This window comes from Emys orbicularis, chromosome 13, assembly GCF_028017835.1.
Source record: "Emys orbicularis isolate rEmyOrb1 chromosome 13, rEmyOrb1.hap1, whole genome shotgun sequence".
Classification (NCBI taxonomy): domain Eukaryota; kingdom Metazoa; phylum Chordata; order Testudines; family Emydidae; genus Emys; species Emys orbicularis.
The window spans coordinates 36,267,565-36,293,266 of record NC_088695.1 but is presented as its reverse complement, the minus strand read 5'-3'; the positions used below and the strand labels follow the sequence as shown (position 1 = coordinate 36,293,266).

Below are 25,702 nucleotides of genomic sequence, written 5' to 3'. Positions count from 1 at the left end.
CCTTTTAGGGCTCTTTGGAAGCAGAAGGAGTAGAGGCCCAAGAAAAGCTCGCACTGTAATGTCATGTCCGAGTCCCAGAGCTCACACCCATTGTTTCAAAGCAGAATCCCCATCTACCTTCAGGTCTGCGTGTCCCTACCTTTGGTACTGCAGCCTGCAGTACAATGTTCTTCACAGGAAGAGGTGCTGTGTTTAACATGGACACCACCACAACCAGCACGTCTGACCTCCCCGGTGGGCACTCCTTGGCAAAGTGTAAGAGGATCCTGAACCCGTTCTTGTCGTAGGCTGTCACAGGAAGAGCACGGCCTGGGGGTGGAGAGAAGGGGAAGAGAAACACAAGACTACATCTGTAGTAGCATTATGCAATTCAACACTGGAATCTCACTACCTGGCATTTCTCTCCATGGCAGGAGCTTCCTCAGAGAGCCAACAAGCTTTCCCCGGTTTAAATCCCACTTCAGGAGCAAAATGTTTTGTCCTCTGAATGCAACAGAGCTGACAGAACAACCTACTTTATCCAAAGGCCAATCGCCTCCTCATCAGAACAGACACCCTGCGTGTCGCTCTCCTGCTTAGCCAGGGCTGGACTGGGCTTTGACATAGCCGGATGGTTTTTAGGTAAAACACAGCGGAGGTGTGTAAGGGCAGTAGCACAGGCAAGAAGCACAGTTGGGTGTGTGTCAAGATGACAGCACTGCTACACAGTAGGGACCCTGGCTCAAAGCTAACCATGGTTTGCAGTGTCAGGAGTGAGGCTCTTAGCACCTGGGTTGAGTGGCATGTTGCAGTGTGTTGTTTCAGAGCACTCCAGCACTGTAAGTGGCAGCTAAGTCTCAGAGGCAACTGTCAGCTCGATTGTACACGTGCGGCAGTGTACAGAGAACACAGGAAGGGGATTCCAAGGAGAAACAGTAGTTTCAAATTAAGGGACTTAAAGACCTCTTAATTCTCTTGCTGGTTGGAAGAAGATGGCCATAAAACCCTGGCCTGAGACCCTACAATCTTTTGCACATATTGTGCTGTGGGGGCAGGGCAGGTCCAAATGAAAGAAAGTCCATTCCATGCTTAACTGCCAACAGCCCCATCCTTGGGAACCCGAAAGCTACAACCAGAACTAGTTGCATAGCCTCCCTAAATGCAATCTGTGCTAAGGGCTGGATTCTCCTCTCGGTTCCATCCCTGCAACCCCATAGACATGCTTCAGTGTTGTCTGGGTGCTACAGAGAGAATTTGGCCCTGTACCGCTAACTGACAGCGTCTGAGAGTAGGAGTATTGGAACAGCGACAGTCCAGGGTTCGGAGCAGGCTGAAAAGAGTCTGAGATACTTACTGGGTTTAATGGATTCCAGTGGAACATGGACATTGGCCAAAGAAGCGTCAGGCCCTTTCAGAGGGCTGCCCTGCTGTTGGAATGAAGCTGGCTGGTAGAGAGGGCTTCCGGAACCAGCCGTGCAGCTGCTTGGAAAAGGAACAGTAGAGGCCACTGGAGCAGCAACTGGCAATCCTGTGGTGGATATTAAAGGGGCAGAGGTGACAGTGGCTGGCAAGGTAACCCCAGGGTGGAATACCGAGGGCGCTGACTTCACTTGGGCTGAAGTCCTAGGAGGGAGACAAAAACAGAAGTGGCAAATTAAGAACTATACTGGCTAGCAGAAGTGGCAGTGACAGCACTGAGCGTGAAGCAGGCTTTCACTCCATCTCCCGCACTACTAGAGACAATGGCAAATCACTAAGAATATAAGGATGGCCATACTGGGTCAGACCAAAGGTCCATCCAGCCCAGTATCGTGTCTGCCGACAGTGGCCAATGCCAGGTGCCCCAGAGGGAGTGAACCTAACAGGTAATGATCAAATGATCTCTCTCAATCAAGTGATCTAGAGTGAAAGCAGTGGCCTGCAATCGTACCATGGTGTCATGACACTGTAAAGTTTTGTGTGCTGAGCAGTGTTGAGCTGGGTGAGTACTACACAGAAAACCACAATGTTTCAGGGAGTGGTGGTGATTTGGGAGGTGTCACTCCTCTCCAAATCAGCAATGAGCCAGTGCCTCAGCATTGTGCTGGGACCCAGTACTGCTGGAGGATGAGATGAAAACGAGGGTCCTGGTCACTTATGGTCATTTAAGGATCTCAGGGCACTTTTCACAAGAGTAGGCCCTGTTAGCCCCAGTGTTCTGGCCAACTTACCAATCTGCCTACCTAAACCATTGTGTAGTGTAGCTGTGCAGTGCAAAGCAGCTGCTGTGCTTCACCACCAAGCTGGCTGCATTTCAGTGGTGGGTCAGTGACCTTTGGGTATAGTTTGTATATCAGTTTGTAAAGTGCTTTGAGATCCTTCAAGAGGAGAGATGCTAAATAAATGTAAGACCATCACTATCCAACAGTAAACTTCCATCAAACTAGAGCGAGAAACAGGACATCCTTCTTGCAAACCTGATAGCTGTAGCAAAGGTAACTTTCAAACGGGAGAGAGGAAGCAAAATCCAGGACTATTACCCTTTGGCCTCTTCAAGAAGATGTCCCAGTGCATCCATATTATGCAAAGCATTGCCTCCCATGGCTGAACTGAGGTACCGGGGGGTAGCTGGCATAGCCTTCGGCGGGCCCAGAGGGGCTGCTGGTCCAGCAGAGAACAAGAACGGGGCTGTATTAGGTGCAGGGATATTAGAAACAGTCTGAGAGGCTGTGAAAGTGGAAGGCAGAGGCGCTGATGTTCCACACACAGACTGTGACGTGTGATGAAGAAGAGGGTTCACTGCAGTATTGCAGGCGACAGTCACCAGGTTCGGACTAAAGAAGTCCAGGTCCATCTGGTCATTCTGCAACAGAGGGGACAGGTGCATGCTATTAATTCCTGCCATGCCTTAGATACCACTGTAACTCATTGAGATAAGCCTCACCCATTAGAACATGAGGGGGAGGAAGCTAATGGCAAGCAGGAGAGTATGTTGCATCTGTTGGACTACATCCAATTTGTAGTTTACTTGAGAGCATATGGTGCTGTGCTGGACTGGATACTACTAGTGGACAGGAGCTAGGTGGGGAGGCAGAAGTTGAGGTGGCCATGTTTATTATGGGCATTTGGATGGGGATTCCTAAGGGCAGTATCCTAACAGAGCAGAGAAACTTACAATAGCCTATTCCTGGGGGAATTCTGTGCCACCGCGCATGCGCAGAAATGATGTCCCCTGCAGATTAATTTGCTTCCATGCAGAAAAATGACTTTCTGACAGGGAAACAAAGGGAAGCCACAAGAGCGGTCATGCGACCTTCCCCAGCAGTATGTTTTGGGTGCCCAGGGCAGCCAGCAGAGAGGTAAATCACATTGGGCAGGGGGCGGGACTGGGGAAGACCCGGCTGGTGGCTCCTACCCTGCGCTGGGCTCAGCTGCTAGTCCTGGCTGGGCTGGGAAGGACGGGACTTCCTCTTCCCCTGCACAGCATCCAGGGCCGTGTCAGACCCACCCCCATATTTCTCCCCCAGCTGTAGGAAGCTCTGCAAACTCCCCCTCCACCCCCTACCCCGTGCTTCCAGCACCCATCGCTCCTCAGCTGCAGGGGGAGGGATCCCTGTACTGGGAGCTGCTCCCCCATCTGCCCAACCCCCGTGCATTCAGACCCTCTCATACCCTGACCCTCCTGCCGAGCCTCACCACCCCCTGCCCCTAGGACTCCCCCGATGAGCCCCACTCCCCCTGCACCTGGACCACCCCAACCCGGATCCCCACTCTACCGAACCCCAACCAGCTGCACCTGGACCCCCCCCCCCCCGAGCCCCTCACACCCAGACCCCTCTGCCGAGCTCTATCCCCCCCACACCAAACCCCCACCCCGCTGAGCCCCAACCACCTTCACCTGGACCCCCCTGCAGAGTCCCATTACCGTTGCACCCAGAATCACCAACAAGACCCTGTGCATCCAGATCCCCCCCGCACCCAGATCCCCCACTGAGCCGCCCACACCCACATTGCCCCACACAGAATCCTCTCAAACCGCACCTGGATCCCCGCACACTAAGCCCCTCCACACTTGGATCCTGCCTTGCTGAGTCTCCCTGTGCACACTTGGTGCACCTTGCACCGAGGGACAGGGCCCTGGGGTGTTTCTGTGGCAGGCCCGGTCCTTGCGCTGTGTCAGGGTTGAGTGCAGCCTCACTGCTGAGTCCGTCTCCCAGCGGTGGGGGGGAGAGGGGGAGCCGGAGCTGCACAGTGATCTCCCACCTCTGGGCAGCCAGTGGCCTGTGCTCCCCAATGCCACGCTGGAGCCTCCACATTTATTTGACAAATAAAATTTGCAGAATTTTGCAGAATTTTAAAATATTGTATGCAGAATTTTTATTTTTTTGACGCAAAATTTTTAATTTTTTGGCAGAGAATGCCCTCAGGAGTAAATAGCCAGAGCAGAGGAGAGAGAAGATGGACAGTACATTTCAGTGCAGCAACAACTGAAAGGTGCTACCTCTTCATTCAGCAGTCCCAGTCTCCTGGGACGATGGACTCTGCCTTTGGCCTCCGAGTGTATTCAGTCCAGAATACAACTATTCCCTTGCAAACTGGGTGCATCCCTTGTGTTTCTATTCAGTCTAGACTTACTGACATCCTCCCCATGTGAGAGGGTAGCTTTGGTATCAAGCTTTGTTGAGATACACACCAAAAAGCAGCACATACAAAGAAGGGAAGTGAAAGCAGAGATATCTTCTCTGTACTGGTTCAGATATCCCAGTTACACAAGGCCAGAGGCAAGACACAGGTCTTCACGTCTGGAACAGTTATCGTCTCTGGCCTGCGTGTGAGCACTCCCCCAGGATATGGCAAAAGCACCACCACTGCAACATCGAGAGTGCTCAGAGACCTCCCGCAACGACAGTCTCTCTCTCAACAAATCCCTCTCTTCATACCTGGAACATATTCCACTGGTTGTTTTCAATTGACTCTTTCACTGCACTGGGGGCTGGGTCATTCAAGCCTGAATGCAGAAGAAAAGATATGGAAACTGGAGTAAAATTGCAAAAATTCTCAACATTAAAGTCAAGAGGCAATAAGAAGGGGAGCTAGATGGCTAGTTTTCCTAACCCCCTCCTACCTACTATAGGGTGTTTGACCACTGTGGTAAAACTACTCAGTTCAACTCTGTAACAGTTTGAAAGCTTGATGAAAGAGACATGCATGTTCCATGGCAATGATCAGCCACAGGCTCATAGATCTCATGCAGACATGTCCTGCACACACAGGCAAGCTTCTCCATGCAGCACTTCCAATGTTCCTCTTTCCTGACCTGTAGCATCCCGTTATTCAGTAACAGAGTCCCAAAGGCATGTACTGTGCAGGCTGCCGTAGGCAGATTTGCTAATGCACTTTCTCCTAACCACAGCACCCACTGCTATTTCAGTCCTGAAACTTGTAACGAAGTGTGGTGGTGGTTTTCTAATGTGGACAAGCATCTGTAGGGATTAGACTGGGATTACAGCAAACTCACTGCATTTGTGACCTACCCCTGATTTCAGGAGGAGCCTCCAGAGGTTTTAACTTTAGCCTACTGCCAAATTCCCATTCGCAGGGCCACTCAGTGGAGGGAGCTTTTTAGGTGTCCATTGGATGACGACATCCAAAACAAACCAGAATAATAAACTACAGAATTGGCAATCTATGGCTAGTACTAATACATTGTTCTCTGCTGCCCAGCTCTAGAACCAAGCTCCATGATAAAACCCTTTCCCCAGAACACACCCTAGCCACACCAGCCTCTTACCTAAACACAGCAGCTCCTCATCCAGCAAGAAGAGGGAATTGGCCGTGCTGCTCTGATGAGTCAGAGGAGCTTCTACTTGGCTGGAGGACCGGCTCCGTGAGTGACCAAACTTTTGGGGAGGAGGTGGGAGGATGGGGATTTCTGATGAAGCTTGTGTCGGCACTAGCGCTGGTGCTGGCGTTAGTGTTGCAAGTGGCATTGGTGGTGGTGGTGTGCTGGAGACGTCCATGCCAGCAAGGTCAATGAGCGCACTGAGATTACTGGTGGGATCGCTCCCTGCAGAGATGGGGAGAAAAGTTATAAGAGGGACTGCAGTCAGCTGGAGCAAAGGCTCTGAACAATGTGAAGACAATATCCAGGGCCAAGTTACCGCAGATGATGCTTTGGGTAAGGGGGTTTCTCTTTTAATCAGAATTTCTGACTCTTCAGAAGAGAGGGAACCTAGATGCTTTCCACTGGAGTATTTGCTGTTAAACTGCTATTGAGCTGGACACGATATAGTTAGGAAACTTCTGTATAAAAAGATAAGCCCAATCCAGCCACTGCTCTCTCCACTGCATGTACTATGTGTAGTGTAGTTGGCAATCCTTTCCAGGCCTGCATAGCTCTGGCTAGAACTTGGGAGACCCAGTGTGGTGACAACAGGCAGCACAGGTTGCAGCCAATCAAGGCGTTACTAGCGAGCCAAAGAGAACTACAGGCTTTCTCTGTGTCCAGAGTCCGCTTCAATTTCATCACAACCAAATTGTGGCTCTTCCCTATGACAAGGGACACCATTCTGTACAACGATCGTTTCCCTCATGTTTTTCATCCAAGAATCTTAAAAGTGTTTTCCAAACAATAATTATGCTTCATGGCACCCCAGAGAAATGGGTAGTGTTAGTCCCATTTTCCAGATGGGGAAACTGAGGCAGATAGTGGATGCTAAGGGACTTGCCTAAATTCACACACTGAGTTGCTGGCAGAGCCAGAAACAGAACCCACATCCCTTGACTCGCAGGCCCCTGCTCCAATCCCTTAGATAATGCTCCCAACCTTACATTGAAGCACAGAGAACAAGATAAACATTAAATGTATGTTAACTTCTCCCCTGCTGGTATTTAACCCTTCAGGTGGGGCCAGGACGGTTGAATAATCTAACTAAAATGTTGCATTCCACATCAACTGTTAGTAATCCAGACAGGAAAGCCCAGCTCAGATGCAGGTCTGCTTAGTCAGAACGTCACAAGTCATAAGGTTTCATTATTAAAAAGCCAGCAGTGGAAATGGCGGAGCCTTCCAAGTCAAAGCATTGTCACCGGTGGCCAGAATTATAAACTCATCCGTGTGTCCATCAATGGCTGCTGTTTGGGAGATGATTTGTCATTCCTACCTGGACAGGTTTTAGCCCAAACAGCTGATAATACTGTCCTTTACTGCAATTATTTGGACACCCTTCACAAGAGGAAATTCAAAATGACAGGATTCAAAACTGAACAGAACAGATGGCTACTCACCTTCTGTTGCAGACAGTGTCGGGATATCCACTTCACCATTGATGACTTGACCCTCGATTATTTTTTTATAGGAATTTATTATCCGGGATAAATTGTCACTGGCCTGCAGAATATCCCCTAGATGTGGGAGAGAGGCAAAAACTCCAGTAGAGATTTCAGTCACTTGGCTCTCTCTACTGCTTTGGACGCTCAATAATCATCATCAACAGCAATCCATTATTTAGACTGCAAGCTCTTTAGGGCAGGGCGTCTGTGCAGCGCCTCACACAACGGGGCCCCATTCTCAACTGGCCCTGAGGCACTGCCGTAATAAATAATAACAACTCCTCAGTGATTAGCTCCCATAGGGACATCTCCCCTCCTCCGAGAGCTGTATCCCCCTACCTTGTGTTCACTGAGATCGTTTCCCACACAGCCTCCCTCCCTACCAATTCTTACTGCCAGGGCCCTGCTCTAATTTAGATCATAAGCTTTAAGGGCCTTGGGTTTTTATCCGCCTGTTAGAGGCCGGACACATCCATGGAGGCACAGAAAGAAGTAACGTAACATTAATAGCCCTCTTGCTGTATCCCTGCACAGCTACTGGCCACACCAGCCTGGCTGCAATCTCCTTCTTAAGCCACATACCCTCCCCACCAAAAAGGGGAAAGGGTTGTTTTACCCAAACTGCTGTCGTTATCCTCTGTTTCACTGGCCAGTTTGAATAATGTCCGTCTTTTGGTTTCACACCTTTCGTAGAGCTCCTGGGAAGAGAGATCAGGAGAAAGGGTCTTATCAGCCAAAAGCCATCGACAGCAACAAACCCTGCTCTTGCAGACAGCATGAAATGATTCATCTGCATGGACGTCCCAGTATGAAGGGAGACCCAGAGTCTTTTCTTGATGCGAGTGCTGGTCCAACTGGGTGTCCAAATTCCCCTTTCCCAGCTCTATAGGGAGCTATTCACCTTTTTATCAGCATAAGGAGACCAAGTCCGATCTACATTCTCATTATACTAAAGACGACTATCAGCCAGTGGTACGCTATGCACACAAGGCACGCACTACATGCCCAGCTGGCTCTGCGTTGTCCAACTGGCAGCCCACAGGACTATTCTGTCCAGCCCCGAAGGGGGATGCCATTTTGTAAAGCTTGCTGTAATTGGAAGGTCATGCCGCATGGAGGACACCATTTTGGACCACGTAAGGCATGCAAGTGAGTTGTTGCATGTCCTACTACAAATGACCTGCCACTGATACCATCAGTCCTCCAAGCTATCACCATTTATGCTTAATTCTCTTTATACTCCATATGCTGGACTATTTTTATCATCATCTCTGTTACAGTAGCTCCTTACGACCCCAAATGAGGATGGGGTCCCATTGTGCTAGGTCCTGTACACTCCCTGCCCCAAAGAGCCTCCGATCTAATTGGGAGAACGGAAGTATCATCATCCCCATTTTACAGATGGGGAACTGGGCACAAGGAAACCACATGACTTGCTCAAAGTCAGAGCTGGGAACTGAATCCAGATCTCCTTAGTCCCAGTCCAGTGCCATAACCAAAATTCCTGTCTTCAGTCCAGGGAGTGGTCCATGAGCACACAGGTCACTACCTCCACTCTGGTGGAGATGGGTTCAAGGAAGGGCAAGTTTCTGAATTTGTTGTTGTTTTTTATCATCACCTCAGGTGCTCGATTGGTCCCTTTTGGTTATTATTTTCTTGGTGCTCTCTCCATTAAATACAGTGTCTACAAGCTCTTCCCCTGAAGGGAAGGAAACCTTTGTTGTTTGGATAAAAGGTTTTAAGTTTATTTGAATACGGTGCTTTGGGAGATGACTATTTCCACCACAAGCAGCATGGCCAGTGGCACTGGGAATCAGAAAATGTGGCTTCCTGATTCTGCCACTGACACACTGTGTGATCTCAGCAAGTCATGCATTCCTGGTGCACTCACTTTCACCACCTGTAAATAGAGATAGTGTCTGCTTCTTTACAAGGAATTTTGAGTCCTTCAGCTGAAAAGTATTAAGTGCATAGTATTATCACCTCCAGCTGATCGTTCCCATAGATTGCTCTCAGCTCTGATCGCTGCTCTTTATATCATTGATCACTTTGTTCTGCATATTTGCAACTTTGTGCAAAGGTAAAGCTCCATAAAGTCTGGAAGAAGGAAATGCTGAAGGACTCCTATGCAGAGGGATGAGCTTGTACTCACCTTCATGAGCTCCTTATCAGCCTCTGACGAGTCCTCTTTGCTGTAGTGAACCAGCATCTCATTCAGCAGCTTCACGTTGTTATTCACTTCCTCTAAGGTGTGCATGCGTTTTGTCACCTTCTGGATCCGAGCCTCATCCTTCAAGGTTTGAAACAAAAAGAGAAGAGTGAGTCTTCCCACAGATCTCAACAGCAGGAGCTCAGCTGTGAGTCGCATCAGATGAAATGCTGATGCGTTTTTGAAATAGAGCTGGGCAGGAACTAGATTTTATTTTGCTGGAAATTCTGAAATTTCAAAAAAAACTTCCATTCTGACACAGAACAAAACCAAAAAAGTTCAAAACTTCTTGTGAAAGAAATTTAAAAACAAAATTGTTTTGGGTGAACTGAAATGCTTTGTTCCAATAAAATTGAAATGTTTTGTTCTAATTTTGACTTTTTAAAATGTTATATTACACAATATAATTTTTTTTAAAAGTAAACAAAAAGGCATTTCAAAATAGAAAATCAAACCATTCTGTTCTGAAGAGTTAGAATTGGAATATTGGAATGCTCCGTTCTGTTTTTTCCCTAAACAAAATTTTGTTGAAATCAACACGTTTCCGCAAAAGGATTCACTTTCAACAAAAGGACATTTTCCATTCCAAAAACATTCTGTCAGAAAATTTCTAACTCATTCTAATTAGGCATCCATGCTCTCCACCAAAGATAAGGGAGACCCCCTCCAATGTGATGCCTAGAGTTGCATGGGGGCAGGGCTAATTTATATAGAAAAGAGATTCCAGTGACTTGTATTCTCTCCAAATTAGAAACTGTATTTCTCCTTGCCAGAACAACACTGGGTCACTTGAACCCCATGACACCTGGATACTGGAGTGGATGGACACATCACAATTTCATTAATAGGTAGGGTGGGATATATATGTGCATGTAGACAACTTGCGATAAGTGCCAGATTGACAACCCTGGAGACAGTCCTCTATATCCACAGATCAGATCCTACGAAGACAGCAGCACTTCAAGCTTCTCCCTCACCAATCCCTGATGCAGAGTGCCCCCTTGAGGGGTGAGAAGGTAGTTCATTCCCCATGGTCCATTTGATCCTTGCCCTTTCTGCTATATCTTCCAACTAGGGAACCAACTATAGAGGTTTTGTGATGCAAACACCTGTTAACTGGGACCCAGAGTGAGACTCACCAACAAATTCATTTCACACAGCCCACCCAACAGCCACTGGATGATATCAACTTTCAGTTACTACAGACTGGATGTGAACTGGCAACCCTAAAGGTGAAAGGTTCTAGACCTCATTGCTAATTCCCTTGAGTCATTCAGTCCCTAAAGCTTCAAGCACAGATGAGCAGGCCGGTTTAAATAGTTGAACTAGTGCAATACTAATGGAGAGTGAAAGAACAAATCCAGCGATTCCGCCATTCACGAGTCACTAAAGCTATGTACCAGCTAGTGTTAAAAAGTTTACAAATGACAAAGCAAGCCCCTGATAATGATAATTCCTACAGGGGTTTCCTTAAATAATTCTATTGCTTTTTCTTACCTCTTTTACCATTGATTTAATAAGCTTGTTCGCCTCTTGTAAGTCATCTGGGTTTTTGCTTTTTAACAGTTTGGCTAAAAGCTGTAAGAAGAGAAGAGAACTTTTTAGGAAAAAGTAGTCTCTTATTAAAGGGAGGCAGAAAGATCATGTATCCAATGGTTGCTGCACTGGAGAAAGGGAAGTGGACAGTTCAGAGAAAGCAGACTTAGGTCAAAGCAGCTTACTTTGCTTTTTCAGCAACAGTAACTTCCGTAGGAGTCATTCATGGATTTGCTATTTTGTTTTTTGTTAAATTGCCAGATTTTCATTCACATACAGTACAAGCACACTGGGATCTTGGAGACTTTCTGATACTAGACAAGAGTTCCTCCCGGTGCAGAAAGGTGAAAAGTTTTTCCTCTCCTCCATTACAGCAGTTGGAGAGCGACTTAACTAGAAATGGCCAGATAGTGACAACACTGAGATGGTCTCTCACTCAGGATTTCAACTCTGAGTCTCCAGGTGGTAAGAATCAAACCCACAGTCCGAGTGAAATCAGGCCCACATACCAGCAGATTAGAGCTGAGTCAGAACACTTCCTTTTACTTAAAGTTGTTTTGTTTTGTTGGTGGGTATTAAGATTCCAGCCTTCACTTTACCTTGGATTTCTCCTCATCATCAAACACAGGGTTTTTGGGGCGAGGTGGTGGAGAGGGGATCAGGGTTCTATCCACTGGAATTACAGGGTCACACATAACAATACCTGAGAGAAGAGAAAACAAAGTAGGTTTGTACCGGCAGTCACTCAGGACAGTGCTACTATCTGTATACAGGCAGCACAGAGAGGGTGCAGCGCTGCTGTTCGCATACTGGGTTCAGAGGGAACATGCAGCCCAGCTCTTTGAACACTGGGATGGAAGGATATTTCAGTGAGGATTAATACAGCAGCAAAATCCCTGTGCATGTTATCTGGTGAACTGAGGGATGTTTTCCTTAGGGAAAGGCCAACACTCCAAGGGTTAGTTTGCCACATCCTTACAGTTTCTGTACCCGACAGGTATAATCAATAGCTCTCCACTCTGGGTCGTTCTCCTTTCACATTGGCCTGGGAACCCCAATGTAAGGTCCCATGTAATCCTGCTTTGTGCAAACCCAAAGCCATGTATATCTTCAGCATGGGAGGCAGAGCAGACAAGCGGAGAACAATAATGCAGAATGTGGTATCCACAGACTCCTAGCCAATAGTTGGAGAAAGGATCAAGTTTCATGGCCAGGCCCCACCACAAAATCCTTAACTTTGCATTATACTCATAAAGGCTTCTGAAGGCAGACTCTCTGTGCTGAAGCTATGAGCGTCTCTTCTGAGCACTTTAGGCCTTGCCTCTGCGAAAAAGTTGCACCAGTTTAAAGTGCAATTTTAAAGCAATTTAGTTATGCTGGTGCATGAGGCTGTGCGGATGCTCTCATTTTGGTTTAAACCAGGCTTGTTTAGTTTAAACTGATTAGGAATCAGCTTAAGCTAAATCAAGATAAGCCACTCAAACTAAAATAAAAGTGTCTACACAGGGGTTTGCACTAACTAAATCAGCTTAAAAACCAATTTAAGTTAAACCAGTGTAAAATTCTCATGTAGACAAGGTCTTTTCTACCATCTGATTGAACAAGTCCTGCCCCCAGATAGAGGCTGCCTTCTTGAGTGTCCCCTCTTTGTGACATTCCTGCTTAAACATGTAGGGTGCAAGAATGAGAAGCTGCTTCCCACCTTGTCTCTTCAGCATGTAGTAGGCATCTTTGATTTTGGATTCCTCTGGCAGTGCTACTGTCCAGCTGTACAGCAACTCAATAACTTTGGTTTTCACCTTCTCTGAGACTCTGTCTCCCAGGTACTGCGGGGGGGAGGGGGGAGAGAGAAAGGAAAACATGTCAATCTCTCTCTCGCTCTCTTTTCTTTGTAAAAAAAATAAAGAAATAAATAAACCAACACTCAATATGGGAATTCATTGGGTGCTCATTAAAGTCTGTTTTCACATTAGATCGGACTATGAATATCCTGTCTGTGCTGATCTGGGATACAGTTTCATAACACAGATGGCCAGGAGCACTCATCATTAACTACATTGATACAAGATGCAGTTCACCAAGACAAAAACTTCCCTCACCTCTTTAAAGTAACATTTACATTGTGTTTCATGATAAAACATCATCTTATCTCCATCTGCCTGAGACAACATGAGCCAAATTCAGTTTGGAGTTATACCACGGCTAAATGGGATGCTCTGGGCCCAATCCTCCACAGTGAAATCAGTAGGTGCTTTGCCAGTGACTTCAATGGAAGAAGGATCAAACTTCCTGTTAGTGTCCAGTTGCTTTTGTCTTAAGAAAATGATGGTGATGATAATACTTTGCACTGACATCATCGTTCACCAAAGAATCTCAAAATGCTTTCCAAACATGAATCAAGCCCCATAATATCCCTATAAGGTACATAAGTATTATCTGCCTGCCATACTGATGCACAGAGAGATTAAGCGACTTGTCTAAGACAACACAGCAACCCAGGAACCAAATCCAGGAGCCCCAACTCCTAGTCCCTTGCTCTAACCATTGAATCACAATTCCTCCCTGCTGATGATCATGTTTCAACAAAATGAGTAACACAAGGTCTAAAAGTCCTTGCACCACATTAAGGAAATGAGCAATGCTAAGTATTGCACAAGCAATGGGAAAACAACTGCTGCTTGCTGAGAGAACTAGTAATCAGAGTGCAAACACCCAGCAAACCAAAGCTACAGACTAATTCACACAGTGAGCCAGACACTGTGCTGCACGCTTTGGGAGCTACTTGTGGTTTTAGAAAGGGCAGACTGTTACACAGACGTATAGAAAATAGCTTAAAGACTGACCTTTGGAGACACAACTTTTATTAACTCGTTTAAAAACCGAAACTTCCCTACTTCATTATGAAATCTTCTCCCACAGTTCTTCATACAAGCTTCCAGCACCTGTGTTCAAGCAATAGAAACAGGTGGTGAAATCAACACACCCCAAATCCAGAGAAATAACACAGCTGCTTTCCTTTAAGGGAGGCCCCAACTAGAACAGGTGACAGGTAAGGGTCACATTTCATTGAGATAGAGGAACTTCCGCCCAAGGACACAAGGCTTGAACCCCACTTCTTTGACTGTGAAGTTATCAAAACAGGCAGCTTCCCCAATCTCGACAGAGCACGCTGAGGAGCCATCTCCTGGGAAGTGGCAGCGGTGGGGGAAAAAAAACCTCCCTGAAGGTAACAAATAAAAGGATCTAGAGTGAAACTGAGATTTTCTGGCTCCAGTGCCATTAGTAAACTAACTCCATGCTTCAGTTACATGAGTCAAATATCCTTCTTTCTCAGTCTTCATCCCCTTGCAGAGAAGGAGAATTAAGGAGTTGACTGTGTCAGTTTCAGTGAGCATGGGAATGATGGTACTAGATAACCCCACTGAACAGTAGGTATCGCCCCCCCCTTAAATTCCACACTGAAGAGCCCAGCTTGGCTCTGGGCTTTGAGAGAGGAGGTAAGGACTACCTACTGTCAAGGCCTGGACTGCCTCCCATTCCTGAGGTGACTGGATTTTATGAGCCAGTAGTCTCACAGCTATCTGTGGACTGAAACAAACCAAGGTGCCACATTATAAATAAAACAGACACAGGGATTTTAGGACTTTCTAGACTTTCACAAAATCTTCTGATTAGACAAGTAGGGTATCACAAAATTAAAAGGAAATGTCACTTTGCCCTTCTATAGCTTGACATCTTCAAAGCACTTTAACAAAATAATCCTCACAGCATCTATGTAAACTGGGGTGTTTACACATTTAAAAAGGGAATATGGTCTAGTGCATATGGGCTGTGCACGGGACTGGTAACCAGGAATTCCTGAGATCTAATCCTGCTTCTCTGAATGTTTCATGGTGTGGCCTTGAACCTTCTCTGTGCCTCATTTTGCTTCGTCTGCGGTAGAATAATACTTCCCTACTTTGCAGGAGTGCCATGACTCATGAGGGTTCGTTAGTTATTGTTTATAAAGTTTTTTAAAGATGTAATGCCTTATATCAACTTGTGAATGGCTTAGTCAGAATGGAGATCACTCAATATATACAAATTGCAGCAAGGGAGGTGTAGGTTGGACATTAGGAAAAACTTCCTAACTATCATGGTAGTTAAACACTGGAATAAATTGCCTTGGGAGGTTGTGGACTCTCTATCATTGGAGGTTAAGAGCAGGTTAGACAAACACCTGTCAGGGAGGGTCTAGATAAATACTTAGTCTTGCCTTGAGTGCAGGGGACTGGACTAGAACAACTCTTGAGGTCCCTTCCAGTCCTATGATTCTATGAAATAGTCTATGAAAATAAATGATAAGGATTATTATCCCCATTTTACAGATTGAGAAATTGAGGCAGAGAGGTTAGGAAAGATTCCCAAGGCCAGAGAAGCAGTCAGTGTCAGAGGCAGGTTTAGACATGTTTTCCTGGCACCCAATCCTGTGCTCAGATCATGTTGCTTTTCAAAGAAAAGAGGAAGAGCTTTGCTATATGCTTCCACATTACCCTGCTTCCTTTATGTTCATGTTTTCCTTGTAATATCAGCATACTTTACAAATATAAAACATCAACACCTGGACATAAATTTTTTTTTCAATTGAGAATGTTAAAATACAACACTAAGTCTGACAGACTTGGACACACACCCTTCAAGTTCTTTGTTGATCTGGTCACAGAACCCAATGATGTACTCCCAATCTTCTTGCCTGTTAGACGGGTTGGTGGCTTTATCTTTAGTAAAAAGAATAAAAATAGAGAACACACATTATCAAAACACAACAAGAAGCAGATTAATTGGCCTTTCCGAGGGAGAAGTGTCAATTGCCGCCCATCAAAACTGAGAAATGAGTTCACAATTTTCATTCCCATATATCTGCGGGTGCTTAGTCAGGAAGGAGTGTCAAAGTCAAATCAGGCCACTCCAAAATTAGCAAAACACCTAACACAGTTCTTTGCAGAACCAGGCAATGAAGCTCAAGTACTTACAGATTCAGTATTTTCTAGTTACTGAACAGAAGAGAACAACCTCACAGTCTTACCCCAGCTAGGCAGGCTTGCAATGTTGTCTCTCTCCCCTTTGTCCATTTATAATATTGAACTACTTAGGGCCAGAGCCTTCAGTCCTGTTGTATGCAAATCTCCCTTTGCAGTCACTGGGAGTTTTGCATGTGTACAAATTGCAGGATCTGGAGTTTAACACAGTACATAGATCCTTTACCTTTGATGCCTTGTTCTTGGAACACCACAGAATTTATTAGCTGCCTTTGCATTTCTTACTGGAAATGAGATTCACAATCCAGTTTGCCAAACCCTTACTTTGGGATACTCCCTAGCTCACAGAGAAGCAGATTGCAGAATACTGAAGCTACTGAGATCTATTTTTGTTAAGAATGTATCTGCTCCAGATAGGTCAACTCAGAGACAGCAATGGGTTTTCAGTGGCAGAGGCTCCCGCTTCAACCTAATTTTACAGCAGAGCCAACTGAGGCATGATGTAGTAGAGCAGAAATTTGTTTGTTGCAGTTTTGCATGACCAATCCGGACTCTCTCCTTCCCCCAATGACTAAGTTATCAACAGCAGGAATCAATACCAAGGGGGAAAAAATGTTACAAATCCAGCTGAACTACAGCAAATTAAACCATAGTGAAAGGAGGTAAACGTGCATGTACCGTAGTCTTAAATGCAAATGTAAAAGAATAAGTTTAAGTGCACACTACACTACAAACTGTCATTAAATATCAGCATTAATTTCAAACACATCCTTCCACTGGTCCACTGGCATAAATACAACAGTCAAACGACTGCACTGAAACTTCTGTTTTAAAGTGCAGCCGAACCCTCTTGCTGTTGTATTCCTACAGTGTTTGCTTGGCTTTGCTTTCCCCAGAAAAATGCTCCCATAATCTCACAGGCCCCAATCTTGTGAGATGCTTCACATATGTGGACCCCTGTGCCCAGGTTGAGCCCCAGTGGCTTCTATGGGACACTGGGCAAGCAAAAGGGCACATACCACAAAGCTGCTTCCCTTGGTCTTTAAATTAAGCTACCAAGCTGTGTTTTAAACTGAAGAAAGTTTAGTTAAAAATGTAGTTGCTGCAGTGACACGTATTTGTTAAAAACACTAAAACCTTATTACCATGCCCTTAATTTCTAAATACCATGACAGCAGCATGAAAAACCGGGCTTACAAGACAGCCTGCTATCTTCATGCAAGCAAATCAGCATTCCGTATGGCTGAGTACCAAAGCACCCTTCCATTGCTAATGCCACCAGTTTGTGCTGCTCTTTGCACAATGCAGACTTAAGAAATATACAATGGGATGTTCTATTATTACAAAAAAACCAACGAATTCCTTTCAACCAATGGACATTTGGGTGGCAGCACATTCTGACACCAGGAGGGAGATCTGGTCTGGGCAATGAAACATAAATGACATTTCCACGGTAGTCACTAATTTTAAAGCTGCTCTGCTTTTTAACTTGAATGACTTCTCCCAACATGTCTTGGAATCTCAGAGGGTTGAATATTCTCAGTTTAGGCTTGGAGACACCTCACAAGCCTTGTTGTTTTACATTCAGAACTCTCATGATAGTCAATTCCAACAAGAAGAGAGACGTCATTAGGGGGAGTTTACATTCCACATAAGGAAATCACCCCCTATAAATATCAATGTGATACCTGTATGATATCCTATTTCATAGATGTCAACATGCTCTATCAGAAATTCTGTCCTGGCCTGGAGAGTGAAGTCCTCTGTTTACAGAGCAGGTAAAGTGCAGGCAGCAGCAGAACAAGCTTCCCCACTTTGCCTCATTAATGTGCCTCAACCGTGATCTGGAAGGATCACCTCTAGGAGGAGAGATTTACTCCTCAGTGTTCTCAGTCCTTGGCCTCTCTGTTAATACTGCCAAACAAGGATCCAGATAGCACCTGTTGTGGAAGCAGGTTTCATGTGAACACTTGGTCTACTAGGACACAAACTAAAACTTATCAACTGATTACACATAGGGCCCTGAACAGCCCTCGGTAGATCTGAACCAGCACCTAGAGGAAAGGGCTCTATAACACTACCACAATCCCATCACCATCCAGTCCCTTGGCTTTTAGACACTGAAACATCTGGGTCACATCTGATGGTATAATAATGTTGTCTCATACCTGATCTGAGTGTCAAAGCCACTCAACATTCCTTTGCTGTTCTAAATCCTGAAACATTAATGAGGTGACACTCAGCTGTAAACCAAGGGTGCCTATTTCATTTATATAACAATGCTTTGGAACCCTGGGGAACAGAGAATTTTAATTGTCTAATAAATTATTCATATTTTCACTGTTTTACTTCTCTGCTGAAAGAAGGAAAACTTACAAGCCAACATTCTAGATGCCCATTACCAGATTGAGGGTTTGAATTGGGATCCTCAGCTCCTAGCAGCTATGTGTCTGGCGTTCTCACTCTCTCTGTATCCCAGGTAGAATAAACAGAATGCTAACTGGTGATAACATGGAAATAGTTGATAGTATTTACACACACACAGATATAGTAGGCTTTATCTCTCTTCCCCCTCCCTCTTCTTAGATTATGAGCTCTCTGGGGCAGTACACTATATATTTACTATATGTGTGGACAGTGTCTAGCACATCATGGAGGTAACTATAATATAAATAAGCTACCTTGTATGTGAGCATCAGACTGAGCAGGGAGCGTTAAGCAAAAGGATCCAGCTGTATGGGAGCAACTGAGATTCATTTATGAACCTCCCCTTCCCATTTCAGCTAAGGCTGGAGGTGGAACCGCATGCAGGGGGAGGAAGAGCGCTGTCATCCCAGCAGCCAAAAGTGGGAGGGGAGAGAGGATAAAGATGCTGGGTCATCACATATCGAAGCACGTCTCCCGCTGCAGTGTGAGGACTGGAGGCTGCGGCTCCCATCTGATGACAGAATGGCTCTGCCGCTCAGTTGAAGGGCAAGTGCCATTGATTCAGAAAATTCCTGGTAACACAAGTCATGTTCTGTCCTTTACTTGATGTGGGAGGTTGGTCCATACTGCTGTATGGATTTTGCCCCTTCCTTCAGTGAGGACACAATGGGTACATCCTCTAGCTTAGCATCTGACACAACACTCCTTTTTTTGATAGAAAGTTATCAGAAAAACAGTCTAAGTAATTCAGCTTCCTAGCCAAGTTTCCCACTCCAATAATCACACAATTACCACGAAGTAATGAAGAGTTATACAATGGCACACATTCCCCTCACCTTTATCCAACAGAACGGCCACAAGGCAACAGGTACCTCTCCTGTATATCTCCATTGTGACCTTTTCCTCCCAAAACTCCGCTTCCCTGAGGGAGGGAGTGTCATTTGGCAAAGACACCCGGACTCCCCCCACTAGCCCACATACATTTCTTCAATGGCCAATGGAAAACAAATTATGCTCCTCTACAATGGGAGGATTCTATAATCAGCCCAGCATGAGTCACTGTACCAGTGATCAAGCATAAACTTATTTTTTTAAATTAGGAAGCAACATTCAAGTCTCATATCTAGGCTTGGCATATTCCATTTTCATTTTTGTTGATAATTTAGACGGATAATATTGATGTTTATTTTTAAGCTTTTCTATTTTTACTGATTTAAATGTTCACACCTATGGGAAATTATGGGGAGGGTCAGACAATATGGGTCATCAGACAATAATTATTAAAAGACAGTAGACACTGCCATTCAAAAAGGTAAAGCTTTAGAACTATTAAAATGCAAATTTTAAATATTACATGTCAAAATATACAAAGTAAATATCCTTAAATCAAACTCTATTCTGTTCTCAAGCAGTGTTTTTCTTACTTTGCCTCTCTGTACATTTCAATTACCATCCATGGAAATATTTTTGTCAGTTTGTGCATGTGAGGTGAAATTAGAGTGACCAGACAGCAAATGTGAAAAATCGGGACAGGGGGTGGGGGGTAATAGGAGCCTATATAAGAAAAAGACCCAAAAATCGGGACTGTCCCTATAAAATCGGGACATCTGGTCACCCTAGGTGAAATCGACATTTACCGATAAAAAAACAATTCTTTCAAGCGCACTTATGTCCCATGAAAAATGTGCCCTCCTCTCAGCCCCCAATCAGGCTCACCAAAGTTAGTGATATCCCTATCTAGTTGTAAGTGACCAAGCCATAGGACATCCACTCCCTCAACTTTCACAGTCTGAAAATTCAAACTGTTGGGAAGCTTTTCCTGCTACTCAACCTAAAATTTCCTTCATATTAGACATATTTTCATACATGATCTGTATTCCATTAATCAGTTCTCTTTGGGGAGAGAAAAAGAGAGAGACTGGGTGTTTCTGAGTATGTCACTGGCTACAATTAATACATTGCCAGAAAGATACTGACACATTGTGAGGAGCTCACAAGATCAGCCAAAATGATCAGCAGGCAGGAAGAAATGATTTACAAGGAAAGACTAATAGCTAAAACAACTGACATAATTACAGAGATAGATGATAACATTCTACACCTATTTGAATAGTGTAAACACCATGGTGGAAGAGGAATTATTTAAGCTAATATATGGCGATACAACTAGGAGTAATAGATTTTAGATTGTAAACTCTATAGGGTAGGGACTATGTTCTGTTCTACATTTGTACAGTACTGGACCCTGGTTGGGGCTTTTAGGCCCACTGTAACACAAATAAATAAAGAAGTGGGATGGGATGAAATAAAGAAAGGGAAAAATCTAGGCAGTAAGATCTAGTAGCTTGTGGAGTAGTCTCCCTAAGGGAAGTGGTGGAAGCCCCAGACCTTGGAACATTTAAAAACAAATGATTACCATTATTATTATTTATTTATATTGCAGTAGCACCTAAGAGCCTCAGTCATGGAGCAGGATCGCATTGTGCTAGACGCCGTACAAACATGGGACAAAAAAAAAGTCAGATTGGACAGAATAACGTACAATTGGGAACTGTTCAGCACTCGCTGAGAGATGGACTAACCAAGACTTTTTCTACCTTAAACTTCCAGGATTCTGTGAATAGAGTGACTTGCCCTTAAAAATATGATTCCAAATATTGAAGCCTGTAACAGTTCCTGTTATAAAATCTTTTTAAAAGACAAACTCTATTTATTTCATCTGAAGCCTGTAACTCCTACTGTGAAATGATAGCTCTGAATAAGGCAGGGGTTTCCCCCTGGTGTAACATGACTACATAACATATCAGAGAGACAGGGTGGGTGAGGTTGTAGCTAGAAAGCTTGTCTCTTTCACTAACAGAAGTTGGTCCAATAAAAGATATTACCTCACCCACCTTTTTTCTCTGATATCCTGGGACCAACATGGCTACAACAATACGTATTAGGAATGACTGATTTAATGGAGAAATTCCTATAGGTGTGGACTATGATAAATAGCACATTGTAATTGGCCAAGCGAAGAGAGGTCTGACATTCAACTTGATGGCATTTCTCTGTCATCTATCTATTACAATAACTTTGAATGGTGCACCTGATCTATTCCAAAATTTCAGGGAATGTTCTAGGCATCAGTGGGCAGAATCCTATTGTTTCAGGTGAAAATCAGAAAACTGGAAGGAGGAAATGGTAGGCACATGGAGCTCCTTCCAGCTAGTCAAGAGACCCAACTGCTTCAACCACCTCTGTCATTGTCTATAGATCCAAGAACTAGTTGATGACACCAATTAACACTTTCCAGCAAAACTATCTCCCCCATCTCATCTCTGTCCATCCTCCCAATAGAGTTTAACATGTTGACACCCTGAATGACTTCCCGTTCCCTCCCAGACAGAAATAATAATGGTGTGCGGAAGGGCAATATAAAGGAACACACAGAGCTCCTCACATGGATGAGTAGGGGGCGCACACAGAGCATTTAGTATGGGAGGGCAGAATGGGGGAAGGGGACATAAAGACCATGGAAATTGGAGGGCCCACAGAATCCCTGCTACAGTGGAGAAAAATGGGGGACAATGGTCTGGGGGGAGTTGGGACAGACAGAGCTCCTGGCACGTGGCTGAGGGGGCAATGAGGGGGGACACAGAGCTTCTGGCATTGGAGAAGAAGGGGGCCCCAGTCATGGGGGGCAGAGGGAGCATGTGGGGATCTCTGGCATAGGAAGAATGGGGGAGCATGGGGGATCACACAGAGCCCCTGGCAAGAGGAGGTTGCAGAGAATCCCTGAAATAGAGGGGGGTGGGAAAGCAGCACACAGGAAACCTGTGGAAGGGAATGGAGGAATGCAAGGAGCTCAGCCTAGTACAGTATACTTTGCAAATGAGACTCCAAAGCACAGGAAAATGTAGAGAAGAAGGAAATACTGACCTTTTATAGCCAAAGAACTGATCGTTTGGAGGAGGTGGGGAATGAGTAAAGAATTTCCCGGGTTCACAAATGAATCACCAAATAACAGGCCAGACCTGCTGTTGTGCCCAGTGCAATTGCAGCTCTGGATTTCTGCTTCACTCATACAGTCACAATGAGCACATTGAACACTCATTTGGACAAGTTATTGGTGGGGATATTTTTGAGGGGAGAATTATTCCTCCAGTGTGAATACATAACAACCCATCTCCCCTTCCCCTTCCCCCACCCCCACCCCGCTCTGGCAGAAAGCCAGTCTACAGAGTAAGTTCCTCCTTGGTATTACCCCATAAGCAGGCAATCCCCTTCAGCGACAGGGATGGACTGCACAGTTGAGCAGAGAAGCGACAGGAAGTCAGTGGCAGGAAAGGGACAGGGAGTGAGTGACAGGGAGGCAGACAGAGAATGGGGAAGAAAGCCAGGCAGTGAGAGAGAGAACAAGCCAAAACTGAGTGGGGCGAGTAGGTGGAATAGCCGGCAGGCACTGGGAGAAGAGGGGACAGGCACAAGACAGGTCAAGTACATACTCAGAAATTATTAGAGACTTTCGATTTAAAAGCAATGAGGAAACACTGTGCATGACTTTAGGTGGGGGCAGGAAGGGGGAAAAGGCAGCAGAGACAGCATCAGGCTATTAGATAACCTGACAGGGACTCAGAAATGGGCAGTAAGGACAAACAGACACATGGGATAAAACCCCAAATGCACTAGAAAGCCCTATTCCAGGCAGATGCTTGGTACATTATTTATAAAACAACTAGCATGATAATAACTGCATAAATAATCATTTCCTTCTGAGAGAGATCTGTCCATCTACACACAGAGAAAACACCTGTATAGCCAGCCCATCATGCTGCTAAGAGTTTTTTTTCATGCAAGTTGGTGGTGATGACAGAAAGTGGGTGCCAGGGGCACAGGCACAGAAGGGGAGAGGGAACTGGATAGGGAGTGGGAGGGCATGGAGTGGGCATGGGAGCATTAGACAGAGGAGGAGACATGAGCAGAGAAGCAGGGAATCATGGATATGGGGCAACAGGAACATGGATAGGACAGGGGGACACAGGAGCATGGATAGGATGGGGGACATGGATAGCGGGACACAGGGGCATGGCTAGGATGGGGGACATGGACAGGAAGACACAGGGGCATTGATAGGACGGGGGACATGGATAGCAGGACACAGGGGCATGGATAGGACGGGGGGGGACATGGATAGCAGGACACAGGGGCATGGACAGGACGGGGGGGACATGGACAGGAGGACACAGGGCCATAGATAGGACGGGGGACATAGAGAGGGGAACACAGGAGCATGGATAGGACAGGGGGGCCATAGATAGGACGGGGGGCGTAGAGAGGGGGACACAGAGGCATGGCTGGGGCAGTGGGTGGCAGACAGGAAGACACAGGATGAAGGGGTATTGATGAGCTGGAGGAAGGTAGACGGGGGCACTGATGGGGTAGAGAGGGAACATGGACAGGGGGACGGGCTCAGAGAGCAGCAGAAGGTGGGTACAGGGGCATGGAGGGGGCGGAGAGCAGCAGACGGGGGGCACAGGGACGGTAGGGAGGGGACATGGACCAGGGGACACGGGCACGGAGGGCGGCAGACGGGGGGTGCTGGGGGGACAGGGGCTGGGGGCGCGGACGGAGGACGGGGGGTCACTCACTGAGCCAGGACTCCAGACTCTCCCCTTCCGCCTCCGCCATGTTGCCGGCCGGGCCCGAGACTCCGCCCCAGCCGCGCGAGAGCCGAGCCGGGCCGGGCTGGGGGAGGGGCGGCAGTTCTGTGGTGGAGAGGAGACTGCAGGGCGGGGGACTGGACCCCTCCCCGCTGTGGCCCCCTCTAGTGCTGGGGCTGTTCACAGTGGGATTCCTGAGCCTCCCGCTGCAGGCTGGGGGTATCCTAACCCCCAAGAACAAATGGCTGGTAAAAGCCGCCCCAACTCCTCGCCCCAGTGGGCCTGGGGCTCAGACATCCCCGGTCACTGTGTGCGCACAGCGCCCCAGGCTGAGCCGGGACTGTTCTGATTTACTCACAGTACCCAGGAGCTCCCTCTACAATAGGCCCCAAAGCGTGGCAGAGATTTTGCCATGCTACTGCGTGTGCGCCCTTGCAGCGGAGCTGACCCCTGAACTGGGTGGCAGAGCTTTTGGCATGGGGAGCCGGCCCCAGAACTCAGGCCCCAGGGTCTAGTTTCACCTGGGTTCTCTTATCCACAACACTAGCATAAAGGGACAGTACTCAGCTATGTCTGAAATGGAGCCCGGGGCCCCTTACGTGGCTTGCTTTTATTTATTTTGTCAACCTTAACTAGCAAACTGAGGCCCCTTCCTGAGAGGAAGATCCGCATCAGTGGACTTTGCACCTGTATGGCTCCAGTTGCAGGATCAGAGCCTGAGGTGTTACCCAATTTTGGCTCAAAATCCAGTAGATGGAAACTCCATGCACATGGAAAATGCATATTTTGGACTTGAAATCTAAACTATGTCCTGGTACAATGACAGTAATGTAAACAGTGATCATAAGACAGGCTTACACTTCATCCTACCAAGACATCACACAGGACTAAAAGCCCAGATACTGGCCCTTTGGGTGACATTTTCAAAAAGCCCAAGTGACTCATGGGACTTAGGCGCCTAAATCGTTTTTGAAAATGAGATTTAAGCTCCTACTTCACTTTGGTATTTTTTAAAATGTTACCCTTTGCTCCTTAATGTGCAGCGCTGGTGCTGAGATATCCTGAGTGCTCCAGTGTGTCTGCAGGGAGCACTATGCGGGGGCAGGGCCCACGGAGATGATTGCAGTGTCAATGCTTAGCCTATTCATTGCTCTGCATCCCCTTGCTGACAACAAAGTAACTACATGACCCCTGGACGGGGGACGGAGATCCTCCGCCCTAGTGGGGGGAAGAGGGAGCTGCAGCTGGAGCCCTGCCATCCTGGGTGGGGGTGGAACTCAGACTTCAGCCCTGGGTCCCAGCAAGTCTAATGCTGGCCCTCCTGGCCACCCCATTAAAATGGGGTCCCGACCCACTTTGAGGTCGTGACCCATAGTTTGAGAACTGCTGCCAGACCGCTGCCTGAGATCAGATGTCAGTATCTGAAAGCTGTAAAGAGGGAAAACCAGAGTCACCATGCCTAGTTCTGATTGCACACTGGTGTAAATCAGGATGCACTCCACCCAAGTCAATGGAGTTGCATTGGAGTAAAACTGCTGTGAGAGGAGAATGAGGCCCACATTTCACTCCGGTGCAAT

At 46.3% G+C, this 25,702-nt stretch overlaps 1 protein-coding gene across 1 annotated transcript in view; it reads right to left on the bottom strand.

The window, feature by feature from the left end:
• The window catches only part of GGA3 (golgi associated, gamma adaptin ear containing, ARF binding protein 3), a 30,595-nt gene extending 6,424 nt beyond the window's left edge, over positions 1–24,171 (bottom strand). Inside the window, exons 1-15 of the mRNA XM_065415603.1 lie at positions 24,114–24,171; positions 15,708–15,792; positions 14,548–14,623; positions 13,879–13,977; positions 12,738–12,861; positions 11,635–11,738; positions 10,997–11,077; positions 9,443–9,580; positions 7,907–7,988; positions 7,246–7,362; positions 5,750–6,025; positions 4,899–4,966; positions 2,499–2,821; positions 1,334–1,602; positions 140–309 (exon numbers count right to left, since the gene is read on the bottom strand). Coding sequence (XP_065271675.1) covers positions 140–309; positions 1,334–1,602; positions 2,499–2,821; positions 4,899–4,966; positions 5,750–6,025; positions 7,246–7,362; positions 7,907–7,988; positions 9,443–9,580; positions 10,997–11,077; positions 11,635–11,738; positions 12,738–12,861; positions 13,879–13,977; positions 14,548–14,623; positions 15,708–15,792; positions 24,114–24,153 — 2,052 coding nt within the window. The 5' untranslated portion in view covers positions 24,154–24,171. The remainder of the gene's footprint in view (positions 1–139; positions 310–1,333; positions 1,603–2,498; positions 2,822–4,898; positions 4,967–5,749; positions 6,026–7,245; positions 7,363–7,906; positions 7,989–9,442; positions 9,581–10,996; positions 11,078–11,634; positions 11,739–12,737; positions 12,862–13,878; positions 13,978–14,547; positions 14,624–15,707; positions 15,793–24,113) is intronic.
• Between the last annotated feature and the right edge of the window lie 1,531 nt (positions 24,172–25,702).